The sequence below is a fragment of the Xenopus tropicalis genome, chromosome 5, assembly GCF_000004195.4.
Source record: "Xenopus tropicalis strain Nigerian chromosome 5, UCB_Xtro_10.0, whole genome shotgun sequence".
NCBI classification, from domain to species: Eukaryota; Metazoa; Chordata; class Amphibia; order Anura; family Pipidae; genus Xenopus; species Xenopus tropicalis.
The window spans coordinates 132,731,160-132,746,801 of NC_030681.2; the positions used below are offsets into that span (position 1 = coordinate 132,731,160).

A 15,642-nucleotide genomic window follows, 5' to 3' on the forward strand; every position below is an offset into this window, starting at 1 on the left:
AATCCAGTTAGTAGTCTTTTCATCAAAACTAATTGAAATAATTTCCATTGAAGGTAACAGATGAATATTCAGTTGCATATCAGTTTATCTCATGCATTATATTCTGATGCTATGCTGCAGATACAGACCGAGTAATGATTTCTCAAGATATCTCAGAAGTAATCTTTTTATGTGTTATTTGATAAACATGACTGAACAAGATGCAATATCTTTATAATAATAATAATTTTGGGATGTCAAATGTTTCACCTATAGCATTTTGTTCCATAACAAGGCCCAGGGTTCTCACAGTTGTGTAAATCATGCAGCAATGATTAATTTTTTTGTTATGTTATAGTGGGCTACGTTTCAGGTCTATTGTAAAATTTCCTGTACCTTTTCAGTTTACTCCTGCTTAGTATATATTCTTTCCACCAGAGTTTTGTTCCATTATCAAATTGTCTGTATGTTCAGAGCAGACTGATCAAATGGTGATGCACTTATGTGGACATCAACTTGATGTCTTATGAAAGTTACCATATCACTACAAAAATTACATTGCTAAGAGGCAGTCAGTGTAGTTTAAATGCAGGTAGCACAGCCTTACAAATCATATTTTTATGAATTCTTTAGGGTTCAGATATTCTGCTAACCCATTTTCTGTTTACTTATCAATTCCTTATCATTGTTGACCTGAGGTGCTGAAGTCCATAGTCCATGTTAATGCTAAGGGACTCTTCTTGGGGACTTCTACTAAACTGGCAGCCTGGAATTAGCGTGACTCAGGGGAAGTAAATAGTGTTAGGACAGGCCTATTGGTCTCTAGCTACTCCCTTTTTACTCCCACAATGCCTTGCCCAGTTAGAAAAACAGAAGAACAGAAGAACATTATTATTCATAAATAAATAGTTTAATGAATCTGTTTCAACCACAAGAAACACTTTGCTTAATTTAAGTATTATTAATCCTACTGTTGTTTTATCCATGAATATCTTGCATAAATACACATAGTTACATAGTAATAGCATTATACTGCTCTTTGTTCATATACTACATAAATTAGTTTAATGGGAAACAGACATTTAACTTCAATTTTAAATAAAAATAAATTATACATTATTAGGGCTACAAGCAACAAATGCACTTTCCCCCCTGGTTAATGGCAACTTGATTATTGGCAGGTTCTCCTCAGTTATCATTCACGGTTGTTTCCTTCATTGCCCTGTGATAAAACAGCAAAGGGTTTTGTTAGTAAAGACTATTGACTTTGGATAAATCAGATTCTATCTTCTTCCTTTTTAGTTGGATTCTGAATCTTACTCTTTTACACTACCTTTTTTTAAAAAAAGTATTGTAACTTTCTATCAGCAACATTAAAAGGGCTAGCTTCTACAGATACTGGCTCTGGAATTTTATTCTGTATTTAGTAACCATAGAAGGTATGTATATTTCTATAAATTGGTTCTTCCTAAAGGTAAGTCATCAAATGCTCAAGCCAGAGTACATTTTATCTAGACATACAGACAGCTCAGACAACTCAACATGTCCTACCATATCATTCCATGTCGTACCATATCATTCCCATCATAGCATTCCCATCATTTCATTCCCATCAATTTCCAGACATGGGTTAAGATGTGCATTTTAGAATTATAAAAACCATTAAAAAAGAGTTTATAAAATCCTTTTGAGGTAATATTATCATGCTATTATGTATATCTTATTTACTTACTCAATTTCCTTCATCTTCTTACTAACCCAGGGAGCTTTAGGTCTGGAGCAGATAAACTTTCCCTCATTTGTGGTAAACCTAAAAAGACAGAGATACAATAAGGATTTTAAAAATACGTTCGGTATTACGATTGCAAGTGTATAAAGAAGTAATTATATCTACTGCATGCCAATAGTTAGAGTGGAATATTTGCACAAGCCAGGGGATAGGACCAGCAGTAGAAATGCTGCTGAAAGACATTAGAAAGCCTCTTTTACAATTTGTAAAAAGAACTTCAACAATATAACATTAGACATTAAACATAACAGAATAAATGTAAGAAAGCAACCCATAAAGCAAAAAATATTTTGTATGCATGTATTATATGTTTGTAAAGTAGAATTGTTGGGGCACATCTGGTGCTGGTTAGGTTTCCAACTTTGTTTTGTTTGTGCAGTACTTGAAATAATATATATATATTAAAGCTTTTGGCCACAACTAATTAGAACAGTTAAGGAAAACATAATTTGGTTGTTAGAAGGGATGACACAGGGGCAAGCAGGGAATGTAAATAAGGCAAAATTGTTCAAATAGGTGTGGGTATCAGGTCTATTATCCAAAAATCTTGGGATCTGGGTTTTCTGCATAAGATTTTTTTCCGTATAATTTAGATTATACTATAAAACATTTAAACATTCAATAAAAAGGAAGACATAGTTTCACAACTTGGAGGTAAAAAATGCATAACTCAGTTCTTGGGCTGTTTGGGGGAATGCAGAGTAATGTAGTATTGCAGGAAGCTAGGCATATAGGGGCTACATGGCACCAGTGCCATTACCTATTGAAACCAATCAGATCTTTGTATTTATTTTATAACTTGCAGATTAAACTGTCCCTAACAGTAACTGCACTGGTGGCATTTATTATCTGTGTTAGAAAATTAACCCTCATATAGTGTAAATACTGAACAAATTAAATTTTTAACATGCAATGTAATTATCCCCAATGTAATCAGCCTCTCTAAGATTGATGCAGTTTAACTCTGATCTCTTTGAAGCCCTAAAACTGCCCAGTTTTATAAATATTAATAGGTATTCATAAAAATCAGAATGAAGGTTACATTTGTCAGGAGTCCTACTTATACTTACAATATTGCTTCAACACAGGGAAGGTCCTCCTTTTGTATCAAGAAATTAACAAGAACGTCTTTGGGTTTGCGCGAGGACACCCGAGTGCAACAGCTGACAATCTTCCCAAAGTCTGTAAAGATATAATCAAAAGCAAAAGATTGATCACAGCTTCCCATACACCCATCAACCTATTGTAATTTTACATTGTGTTTTGATTAATATATGGCACAAATACTTGAAATATTACATGGAAAAGGTAAACATTAACATAATAGAAAACTGATTCCATTAAATTGTATATTTTCCACAGATTTTGGGTTAAAAGGAACATTTTTAGATGCACTGGACCACATGAAAAACAGACTTTAACATAGAGTATGCTGTATTGCTGGATCTAATACTTACCACAAGTCACAAACACAATAGAGGTTATGAGGAGGGCCGCACACAGCATGGTCTTTACTGAGCTCATCTTCTTGAGTTCCTCTTGCTCTTTTTAGGCTAGTAACCTCTTCTGGGAAGTTCAGCTGTGCAGTGACATTCCTTGTAGAAACCATCCACTTTATACTCCCCAAAAAGGGAACTGGGCGCAGGGCAGGAAATATCTTATTTCACCATAAACTGACAGCAGTGACATCGACATTAAAAGTAGCACGTGTTTGGGAGTCGGGCTCACTGCTAATTCATCCTGGTCTTCTAAAGTCTGACCCTGAAGGAAAAGTAGTTCAGCGAGAGATAATGTTCCAGTACTGGAAACACGGGTAAATTATAAAAATGTTTATAGATAAAACCTGCGCATTACACTTGTTTCTGGTTTTAAACCTATGGGCATCATTCTTCATCATTTCTCTTTTATATAATTTTCCTTACAGACATTCACTTAAAGGAGAATGCAAGTCAAAATGTAAAAAGTATACTGCCCAATAGTCCTCCTATTGTTTAGTAAAAACGCCACACTTTTGGCTCACCTAATCAAATATTTACTCAGTCACACTTACTTCACATTTTCTAGAACAGGCAGCCATCTCTAAAAAGGTATTCTCCCTTCCTTTCCCTCCTTGCTTCATACTGCACATGTGTTTCATTCCCTCCCCCCCTCCCCTCTGCCAGATCCGCTTCTGATTGGCTGGTGGGCATGTGTAGCTCAGAACAGGAGACAGGATCAAGTTACACACATGCTCAGAGAATAGGAAGGCTGCCGCTGGCACCTACAGGAAGGGGAGAGAGATTTCAGTGATGTCACTGTAGGCTTCACACTGCTGTAGGCTGCCAGCACCATATCTCAGAGAAGCAAGCAGGGATCTGGGAATTTAGAAATGCAGTAAGTACTTAAAAAGAATGCCTTTAGACTTACTTTTAATTTATACTAACCTTTCATTGTCCTTTAATAGGCAGTATATATATCCCCAACATATACATTTTTTAATCATAGCATTACAATCTCCAATAAAATGTAATCTTCAACATGATCAAATTATAGAGCACGAGCAGTTATGCAGTAGTCTACAAAATATTAGGGGGTGCATTAAAGAGGCGCTGGCCAAAGTTTAGACCCTCGAGTGGTGCTTGAACTGAAAAGGTGTGATAACTACGTATCAAAAGAGGCGAGGAAAATCAAAACATAAAGTTATTGAATAGAATTAGTAAGGATTCTTTATAGTAAAATGACTTCTGATAGTTCACGGGGCATTAATAGGCTACAAGTGGGTCTTCAGGGAGTATATGAAGGTTTGGAAGGAAGAGAGGAGTCAGGGGCAGGGCATGGAAGACAGGCAGGCACTTGCAGATGGAAATGAGTTGAAGTGATAAGAAGAAAGGGGTAATTCAGAAGCAAGCAATTGATATAGAATTCTGAGATAAATGGATGAGGCTAACACTCCTTATTGTGAATAAGTCACTCATTACTATACAATGATCTTCTGTGGTTGAATGGTTCAAAGGTGACATTGTTAAACATAAATGATATCCGAGTGGGAAGATAATGACAGGAATACAATAAATGCAGATGATGTCTGTAATCCAAACAACTAAATGAATTGACTCTCCATATTGCTGTGAGGGCTACTTGAGGCTTTGTATCTGCATTTGGCAATTAAAGAAAAACAAAATCCATTCATATAACTTAGACCCACAAGATTTCCAATACTGCCTAATTTTCACCCTCTGTTAAATAAATGTAGAGTAAAGAAGTAGGGATGGTGGCTGTGACCCTGACAACTTGATGTACTGCTGACAGCATTGTGGCGGTGGTGATCTCTGACCAGGAGGATGCGAAGTTGAAATTGGGACCAGATTGGCTTCAACTGCACATACTCTTGGCCACCAGAGAGAAGGGAATACAATGCCAGTTAGCCAAAGGTGGGCATGTATTACTCTGCATTTCATTAACAGGTATGGGCAAAAAAGGCAGTATTATTGGTGGTGTAGTTTTATTGGTAGAAGGGAGGTCTCCAGGTGGTCCAGCTTATAGAGATGGGTTTCATTCTCCTTTACATTATCAGCTGAACACCAAACAGTTTTCAAAGGAACCAAACTGCCTGAGTCAGAGTGTGGTGACCTATCCCTGAGCCTGAGTTATATTTGTCTTGTCGAATAACAGGATTATGAAAGTCGTTGATGATGATTAGGAAGGCACGCCCTGTGAATAAATGGGTTTCCTCCTCATGACTAACTACAGACTTCTTGCTAAAATGATGCTCTCACCACTGCATTTACTTTTATCTTTAGCTGTAAGCAGACGTATGATGGGAGTCCCCCAATGAGGGCAGTTATCCCCTCAGCTTCTGCAGAATCCATGGTGGTATTCTACTGGGGGACATAGTCATAGCACATACAAAAGTAACTCAGTGTATTACTACAGTCAGAGCTGTAGTAAGTACTTGATTAATCACCGACAAATAAAAGTATAAATGCAGTGCCCACATATGTAAAGATTAGCAGTTTAACACTAATGGCACCCTGGGTAATTAAACCGATCATTTGCAAACAAAATCAAAAGAAAAACCCAAAAGCCCACCCCTCTCAGTGATTTTGGATAATGGGCCAGATTTAATTCAGCGACTAAAAAGTCATGGTTGAGATTCAATTTGAGATGCAATTCAACTCAGAAAAACTTATTTTACAATCTATCACAGGAAAACTCTATTGAAGTCTATAGGAAAAACTGGAATTGAATTGAATTGAATGAGAAAAGTTTTTCCCACCATGTTAGGAAACAAAAAAAGCAGAAAATATGTAAGTTGAGTATTTGAACACATTTTGCATAATATTATGGGGACACCCCTACTGAAATCTTATATTGTAGGCTGGAACAAGGTTTCCATAACTCAAAAGAATTTGTTCATTTTGTCTTCAGGGAAGTATAAAAAAAATCAAATCATTTAAATGTGACAATGCAAATTAAGTGGGGAAAGAAAGAAGACACAATTGTGGAACAAACTGATTTTGTCTAGTCTCACTTTCATCCTTAGTTCTGTTACCACAGCCCTCAACTTCCCTTGGTAGCGCAGACATTGTATACACATATATGTAGGGCCATATGGGCCAGTCTGTAAGGTGGTGGCGGCGATGTGCGGCGCTACATTGTAAAGTCTTTGGGTCAGAAATTCACCCTGGCTTGTTTCTGAATAATACTCTTTACATAATTGTTAAGGTTTCAGCAAATACTCATGCACATTCCCTTATCCCTTACCTGTCAGTGTTCTGTGGGATAATACATATGTATGACATGAAAACAGTTGATGTTCAGTGTCAACAGGAGCCCCCAAAGCAAGGAAAAAGCAGAGAGGCGCTAGGGGCCACAAGCTGGAAATAAATAAAAAAATGTATATGGTTGGTGTGAAGCGTAAGGCCCCTTCGTGTATTTTCATTTCCAAGTACCTGATGGTCAGGCCTGAAATGGCAATCTGTGGATTCTGACAAATGCCAGAGGGTCTTCTGTAAAAAACATAGACAGTCACTTTTTATTGGGCTGGGGGTGCTGTTTGGACCTCTGTATACGTAAAATGCCAGAGCCCCTTTTCAATCTCAGCCCATATCTGTCAAAGACAGTGTAATGCACAGTGGCTAGGGTAAATATGCTATCGGTATAATACATACAGTATATATACATAAGCCATGAATAGCCTGTAAATGATATCCTTAAAAAGTTGCTTAGTGATGTCATCAGTTATATTTGGGGTTTAGTGATGTGATCTGTCACATGACTCTTGTGTATTATAATAAATAAAATACCCCCTTTTGTAAAATATAGATATTATAAGTCACCAAGGAGTTGACTTGTATAAAAGCATTTATATGGCCATGGAACTCCGTGGTGACTTATAATATCCTTATATTTTACAGAAGGGGGTATTTTATTCACTATATAATACACAAGCCACAAATATCCTGTAAATTATATACATATAAACAGTGCTTAGGGATGTCATCAGTTATAATCATTGCTTAAAGATGTCATTTCGGTCACGTGGGGGGTATATTTATCATGCTGCTTAAAAAGCGGAGTGAAGCATTACTGGTGATGTTGTCCAGGGCAACCAATCAGCAATTAGATTTCAACAGTTAGGAAACCAAAACAAATAATCTGATTGGCTGCTATGAGCAACATTACCGGTAATGATTTACTCCACTTTTTACACAGCATGATACATATTTCCCTATAATATACCCCTTGTAGTAATATACTGTATGAGGAATAGAAGTCATCTCAGAGTCCCATGAGCTGTATTAAAGTTCATGGGACATTTTCCTATTTGAAAAGGGTCATAAAACAAATGGCAGGAGGGGGTGAGCAGCAGGAATGGAAGGGGCATGTGGGACATAGTATAGGATAATACACAGGCAAGGGGTAAGTGGCAGCAAATGCAGAACTGACAGTATGGCTGAAGTAAGCACAGGGTGAACCCACTAACAGGAGGAAGCAGAGGGGGAGCAGCACAGGCGAACAGATGGGAATGGGGGGTTGGAAGAGGCAGAGGGCTGCAGAGGGATTGGATGGGCAGGAGGGAAACAGAGGTGCAATCAGACCTGGATCTGAGGGGAGTTGGGGGTGAGAGGACAGTGTTCAAGGGGTTATTGGCCCTGGGGGGTCCAGCTCACAAATTCAGGCCTGAAGCTGTATAGAGCAGAACAGAAATTAACCTGACTGCAGAGAGTAAAGGTGGAACAAACAGGAGGGAGAGAGAATATTGGAATGAGGGTTGTTTAGAACCCGAGAGAGAGAGAGAGCTTTCTTTAGCAAACACATAGGGGCATATTTATTATAGTGTGTAAGCCAACATCACCAAAACAAATTCAAAGATCTGATTGGCTTTCACACTAATAAATATGCCCCTAAATATTTTATCTGTCGTTTATATTGAATAAATGTACCCACTATTATTATTTATTAAGATATTCAAAGTCATCCTGTAGTTATTTGACTTCTTATATGTTTATACATAACAGTAGGGAGTACCTTATCCAATATATATAATGTAGTTCCATGCATGTAAAATGGCCTTTATATATATATGTATTGCACATACGTGTATCTTTACTCTTGAGGGCAATGTGCCCTTGAGCTGAGTACTCAGGCTTAAATCTGCTTATTCTGCCATCAGCACCATATATTGTATCACTTATACATAAAGCTGTATTACTTCCCAGTACTGTATAATAGTTACACCTGTTAGTAATTCATTTTAGCAGTTCTCACTGAAGATACAAAGTCAGTTAAAGAACCCAAATAATCCCCAAAGCAAGCAGCGAATATTAATGGAGCTAAAGCTGAAAGGGTAAATACACGAGTTTTTTAACTTAAAGCTTGCAGTAAACATGTAGGGGGGCAAAATGCCCCTATCATCATATTTGCCTTTCTGTACATATCATAAGTACACAGGATAATGAGAGTTGTGCCTATACTGAGCTTATACATTCAATAGCACTGTACCAATCTCACAGGCTACCAGTCCAAGGATAATGCATTTGACACTGGTGTAGGTTAAGAATGTCCCACCAATATGTCCTATTGCTAAGAACAAGTCTCAAATACCACTAAAAAATAAACAAATTTATTTGAATCCATTAAAAAATGGATTGAAATAAATTTGTTTATTTTTCAGTGGTATTTGAGACTTTTTCTTAGCTGTTTTGTCCCTCAGTGATCACTAGGGGGTGCTCCATTTATGCCACACACTATAGTGTTTATTTCTCATAGTATTTTGGTTTTTGGGTCTGAATTCCTTTTTTGGAGTGTTAATATGTCCTATTGTCCTCACTGACCAAGTGTAGGGAGCTATAGAAAGGTTGCACAAAGTTGCACAAATAGGCAAAAATAGTATATGTCAAAATTAAAGGGGAAACAGACATAAATAATATAATCATTGGCTAAATGACAGGGACACTCAGTGGGGGGCAGCATAAGGGCCCTCTTCAATTGTGTCATGACAGGAGTCCCTAATGGTCAAAGATAGGGAATTGCCCCCAAGATCATTTTAAGATCACTTTACAAAAATTCTGGTAAAAAATGAGGCTCAGGTATAGTACCTTCAACATATTTTATATACTGATGAAGGATCCATTTACAATGACCTGCAGTTATAGTATAACTGTGGCACGATATTGCCAGGGTCCCAAGGTGGGTCATAAACAATAAAGATTACCCATAACTGTCCCATTTCACTTTCTCTATAATCTAACAACTTCAACTATTTGTCACGACTTTATCTTCTCCGGCGCAACTTTATCGTATTTTGTGTGACTTTTTCGTCACCGACGCGATTTTTTTGTATTGAGCGATAGTAAATGGCGGAAAAGCCAATCCGATTTTTTCGCGTCGTCGACAAAAAAGTTGTGGAAAATATACGAAAAAGTTGCGCCGTGGCAAAAAAAACGCGGGACATATGAAAAAGTCGCGACGGCGACGAAAAAGTCTCAAAAATACCGGTCATTACGAAAAAACACATTCGGACGCCTTCGGACTGTTCATGGATTAGTAAATCTGCCCCTTAGAGTTGAACACACTGTACAGAAAAGGTTGTTCTAAAGGAACAGAATTTTAGAAATTACATTGTTTTATATTTTTATGCTTTTTGAATTTATTTTCAGGCATTGCATTATAAACTTTTTTTTATGATTTTCTTTTCTGAAAAAAATATACTTGTAAGGTGTGGTCCTTTATGTGGTCGGAAGTCATGCATCAAGTGTATGATGTGTATCTTGCAAACGCTGCCAAAGGATAGCCGAAAATATAAGTTATGTGACTGGCCATGTTGCAACAAACGGAAGCCAGATCATGTGTCTCTGCCCAGTGGTTCAATGAAAACGAAATTCATATAATCAGGCTTTCAAGGAATGAGGTTAAATAAAGGGAAGAGAAAAAGGAAGAGACACCTCATGCAAAATGCTCATTCTTTTTTCTTTTGTGCAAGAATATATATATATATATTTTATTCAGGTCTAGAGATTCAACACACCATCCAAGGCCAACTGTGGCTACAGTTTTTAAATATATTATTATATAGCTGCTTATTCAAATATATTCAATAGTAAATTTCAGTATTTAATGTAGGGCCAAAGTAATTTCTGTACAGAAACATAGGATTGTAGTTAAATATAGCACAAGATATAGAATCATGCTGTAGCCATATGATTAAGTGCGGGTACGCACGAAACACGTCAGGAGTTCTGGGTTTTTAAGAATGTAAATAAAGTTTGAGTTTTATCCATTTTCTGGCTGACCATGGTGCTTTGCGAGCTGCTTTCTTCAGAGATTTGTAGCCATATGATAGATGAGTATTACAGTCTCCTGTGTAGCCTTATATTTTATACAACAGGGTACCTGCACTTGCCTCCCCTTCCTCCCCTTCCCCAAGGCTTGAAAAGGACCCTGCTTTTTGTACCTTGGTCTGAAAGCAGACTTGCACAGTGGGATTGGCAGTTGGCATGTTTGGCCACATTACGTTCTCTTAGAGCTTCCACAGCTGTGATTTTAAAGGTGATGCTGAGTTCTGGTTGCAAATACAGCAGAGAATGTAAAGTGGGCAGACATGTTGCCACCACCCATGCTGCTTAACTGTGCATTTCAGGCCCAGGTATGAGAGACCAGTAGCCTCTTTTGGGTGGCCAGTGCAGAGCCCTAATGTGTTAGGCAGGGCTTACTTCTTCAATTTTGTTTCCATATTACATGTGTAAATAGCAAATTGTTCTAATAAAATTGAATACTCCAAATCATTAACCTTTTTTTAAAAAAAATTAATTTTATTTTTGCATTTTAACTTTTACAATAGTAGAGAAGGTGAAGAGGAAGAGACAGGCAGATTAGTGAGGAAGAAATAAGAAAGTGAGACACTAGCGCTGGGCACTGAGACAATGGAGTCCCATATAACCTCACACTTTTTTTAGTTAGTTTTTAGTTGGAGAGAGTATTGACAGATTGCTACAAAAAGGAAGAGATTGGGGTGCAGTAGATTTCCAAACAAGAGGAGATATGATCCGTGGGAAGTTTAGGGAGATCTAGTGTACCCAATGTCTTTTCAGAAGTCTTGAGCAAAAGGCACTTATTTTAACCTAGCTGGGTAGGCAGGTGTTAAAGCGCTGTGGGTGCGGATGGTGTGGGAGAGGGGAAGAGGGTATGGTTTGGTAAAGGGTGCGTGGTGGTCCTAAACGATGTTGGTGGGTGGTATTGTGTGTCATACAAATCAGCACAGTTAGAGTTAACCCCGCACTTTTCTCCCCACCTGCTCTCCTTAAGCCAGGCACAGAGTGCTATTGTGGGCACCTCAGTGTGTCACCGAGCCGCACCCCTTACTTTTAGTTTTTTTATAAATTTTAATGGTTACGTTTTAATTTGGTCCTAATCTACAAATCAATATAGCTGTGGGTGGTGCAGTGTTTTAATCTTATTTCTTTCTTCCTAATTGCATTTATGTTTTTGATCGTGCACACCCTCATGTACTCACTTTTTGTTTAAGTGTTGGTGCCCCATTTATATCTTTAATTTGTCTTGAGCAAGTGGACTGCTTCAAAATACATGAAAGTATAAGTCAACCTTACGTTTACATTTTATACAAATATCAGAAGTTTGTGGATATGTTTTAGACAATCAGTATGGTGTAAGGTTCAGAAACTTCATCTGTATTTATCTATCTCTTACTAATATTAGCCTCAAGGGTCATGGAGGTGTTGTCTAGCTGGAGAAGCCCCCAGTGCTCATGTGTCATTTGACTAGCTGGTAAGTATAGCCAGAGATTGGGGAGTAACTGTATCCAAGCATCAGTTATAGAGGATAGCAATCTATCAGACTGAGTTTTGCTTCTGCAAACTTTTTGCAGTCTCTATGAATAACAATTCCTAGATATTTGAAGGACTGACTGTACCACCTGGATTCTGTCAGTCTGGAATGGGTAGTGAGAGGGAAGTGGATTTAATAAATATTTACAGATTTAGATTGATTCACATATAGACCTGAGTAGGTGCAGAACTCCCACATCAAGGCTAAGGCAGCACTGAGTGCTCCTCTTGAGTTTGCTAGGCATATAAGGAATTTGTTTTCAGTTATTCTGCCCACCTGGAAGCCTGTGATGTCCTGGGAGCCCCTGATCAGTATGGCCAGGGGCTCAATGGCAATAACAAAGAGCAGGGGAGACAGGGGGCAGCCCTGTCTTGTGCCCCACCCCAGCTGGATGTCTTTTGAGAGCATGCCATTGACTGAGGTACAGAGCTGAGGTACAGAGCTTGTACTCGAGATAAGAAGCTGGCCCCAACCCCAAAACACTTTAAAAAAAACATTAAACTTTATTAATAACAATAACAATAAACACCAAGGGGCAGATTTACCAAAACACGAATTCGAATCCCGAATGGGAAAAATTCGGATTGGAAACAAAAATATCACAACTTTTTTGTCGCCATCACAACGTTTCCTATTTTTCGCGACTTTTACGTCGCCGTCGTGACTTTTTCATATTGAACGATCGTAAACGACGGGAAAACCTTTCTGACTTTGCATGATTTTGGAAGCCTCCCATAGGAATAAATGGCACTCTGCAGCTTCAACCTGGCCCAAGGAAAGTCTCCCATAGGGCTCAATGGCACTCTGCAGCTCCAACCCGGCCCAAGGAAAGCCTCCCATAGGGCTCAATGGCACTCTGCAGCTCCAACCCGGCCCAAGGAAAGTCTCCCATAGGGCTCAATGGCACTCTGCAGCTTCAACCTGGCCCAAGGAAAGAAGTCACGATACCGAAGCATGAATGAATCCAAAACTTTCGTACTCGGCGCAACAATACGATTTTTTCGCGACGGCGATGAAAACGTTGCGAAAAATACGTGCAAGATACGAAGAAGTCGCGACGGCGACGAAAAAGTCGTAAAAAATACAGATCATTACGAAAAAAACGCATTTGGGCACATTAGAAGCGTTCGTGGATTAGTAAATGTGCCCCTAATAATGTAGCAGCTTTTAAAAAAAAACCTTTGTTCATAAAATAATGGTTACATTTTGTAATGCAGATCTGAAACTGACACTGGCTTAACTTCCTTTTAATTAAAATCCGGCCTAGGGAAGGTACCTTAAATAAATGACAGTACTTCTTTAATGACACAGTAAAAATCTGCTGATCGCTATAAGACAGTAAATGTAACTTGTTCCTGCTGACATGGCATTAGGCTCAAACTGCAGTTCATTGACTGGGAAAGCCATACTTTAGTGAATGACACATACAGGCAAAATGAGTTGAATGATGAGTATGAATGAGTTGAACAACTGTGTCTTTATATTGTTCCTTAACAACAACACAAGCATAGTTACATAGTTACATAGTTACATAGGGTTGAAAAAAGACCAGAGTCCATTAAGTTCAACCCATCCAAGTAAACCCAGCACACACAACCTATACTTACCAATCTATACACTCACATACATAAACTATAAATACAACCACTAGTACTAACTGTAGATATTAGTATCACAATAGCCTTGGATATTCTGATTGTTCAAGAACTCATCCAGGCCCCTCTTAAAGGCATTAACAGAATCTGCCATTACCACATCTCTAGGAAGGGCATTCCCCAACCTCACTGCCCTCACTGTGAAAAACCCCCTACGCTGCTTCAAATGGAAGCTCCGTTCCTCTAATCTAAAGGGGTGACCTCTGGTGCGTTGAATCATTGGGCTATGAACAGCTTAGTTTAAACTATTTTATGTAAAAAAGAGTGTATGTAAAGGGTGAGGTTAATTGAGAAATAATGGTTGCTGCTATCCAAAATATATAATAACAATGCTAGTTCATGATCCTTACGTTAAGAGAGCATAACATATACTTTAGTAATTAGGGGAAGGTCAAAGAAGATGATATATGGGCTTCCAGAGCTTTAATTGAGCCCCCCCCCACCATGTTCCTCTTCATCCACACTTTAAGGTTGCAACCACAATTAGGATGCTTGTATTTAAAAAGTTATCTTTTTGCATTCTTGTTTTTTTCTGTACTAGAAGAAGCTTCAGTCAAACTATATTTAAAAAGATCTAGAAGTTCTCTTCTCCTTGAATTTTCAGGTTATCTTTTGTTACAAAGACAATTCTGTTTGTGAACCTCCAGTGATTATACAGTAGATGACTAAATACAATTGTGTTATTCAGCAGAAAGCTTTACTATACCTGAGTAAAGAGCCCTAGAAGCTTTCTCTGTTTGAGATAGCTGCTGCCATTTTAGCTTGACATGTTGCAGGTAGCTCCGATTACAGAGTTGGGAGCAAATATTTCTGCTAGAACCCTTGTTACAAGCTCAGTAACTCCTCTTCCTTCTCTCCCACAGTGTATCCTTTATACCTCTTCCTCTCCTCTTCTCCGCTTGATGATATCACTGTGGATTTACCCCTGATAAGAGGTTTTTTTCGTATCCTTGAGTTTTTAACAAAGTCTTACTCTGAGAAGATTTCTAAGGCTCAGGATTCACTGTTTAAGTGGAGGTGAATAAGAAGAAGGGCAGCCGCCATTATTAAGTCTATATCAAAATGTGTACTTGAGAAATAAGTCCTTTGTTCTATATTAATAAAACAAATTGGCGGCAATACAATCCTATTGGGTGTATTTCATATTTTAGAAAACGTAAGGTATGGACATTGAAATTATGGAGAGATCCCTTATCTGAAATGTCCCAGGTCCCAAGCATTCTGGATAACAGATCCTATACTTGTATTAGCTGAGCATTACCATCCAAACCTGGTAACCAAGCAGCTGTTTAATTTCCAAGAACTGCTAGTTCTTACTATATGCTAGACTTAACATATCACTAGTGGAACCAACAATAGCTTTGGGACTGTAGGTTTGGTAACCATGAATTATATAATACTTACTGTATATGCAGAGTCTTGTTACAGAGTCTCACATGCCCTTTGCCTATATTTTCCATGTGGAACCGCTCCAATATCGAGAACTGGGGTTAAGGATAAATTCTGTATCTGCCTCTACCTGAAACTGCCATTGACAGGGCAATTCTGAATATAAGGATAAATGGTGACAACAGGAAGCATATTCTACAGGGAGAGCTGGATGGAGAAAAGATATGCCCAACTATCAGGTAGATACAGGTAGTTTAAAAATATCAGTATAATATTAATTTTAGGAGGACAGGAAACTAATAAAGGTTCAATCAGAATAAACAAACAGTTTACATATAAATTGCAGGGAAACAATGTTCACAACAGTTTGACATATATTTAATGCAAGATTCTCAGTTCACTCCCATTTTATTCCGATAAATGTTCTTACTTTCTCTGCATCATTAAACCACAGGGGGAACCACAGTACAAAGCCTGTGTCATTGCTTCCTGAGGAAACAGAAT

At 38.1% G+C, this 15,642-nt stretch overlaps 1 protein-coding gene across 1 annotated transcript; it reads right to left on the reverse strand.

Moving 5' to 3' along the window:
- Positions 1–873: 873 nt before the first annotated feature.
- Positions 874–3,441, reverse strand: LOC100493779 (C-C motif chemokine 4). The gene is made up of 4 exons (XM_002939917.2): positions 3,226–3,441; positions 2,839–2,950; positions 1,712–1,789; positions 874–1,201 (listed from the first exon to the last, which is right to left on the reverse strand). The coding sequence occupies exons 1-4, from the start codon at positions 3,290–3,292 to the stop codon at positions 1,168–1,170; spliced, it is 291 nt and encodes a 96-aa protein (XP_002939963.1). The 5' UTR covers positions 3,293–3,441; the 3' UTR covers positions 874–1,167.
- Positions 3,442–15,642: the final 12,201 nt, after the last annotated feature.

Excerpts from the sequence above, each read along its gene's own strand:
- LOC100493779 (XM_002939917.2), bottom strand. The coding sequence starts at position 3,292 with ATGAGCTCAGTAAAGACCATGCTGTGTGCGGCCCTCCTCATAACCTCT. Across the intron at positions 2,951-3,225 it reads TATTGTGTTTGTGACTTGTG|ACTTTGGGAAGATTGTCAGC; the intron begins GTAAGTATTAGA and ends ATATCTTTACAG. Across the intron at positions 1,790-2,838 it reads CCCTGTGTTGAAGCAATATT|GTTTACCACAAATGAGGGAA; the intron begins GTAAGTATAAGT and ends CTGTCTTTTTAG.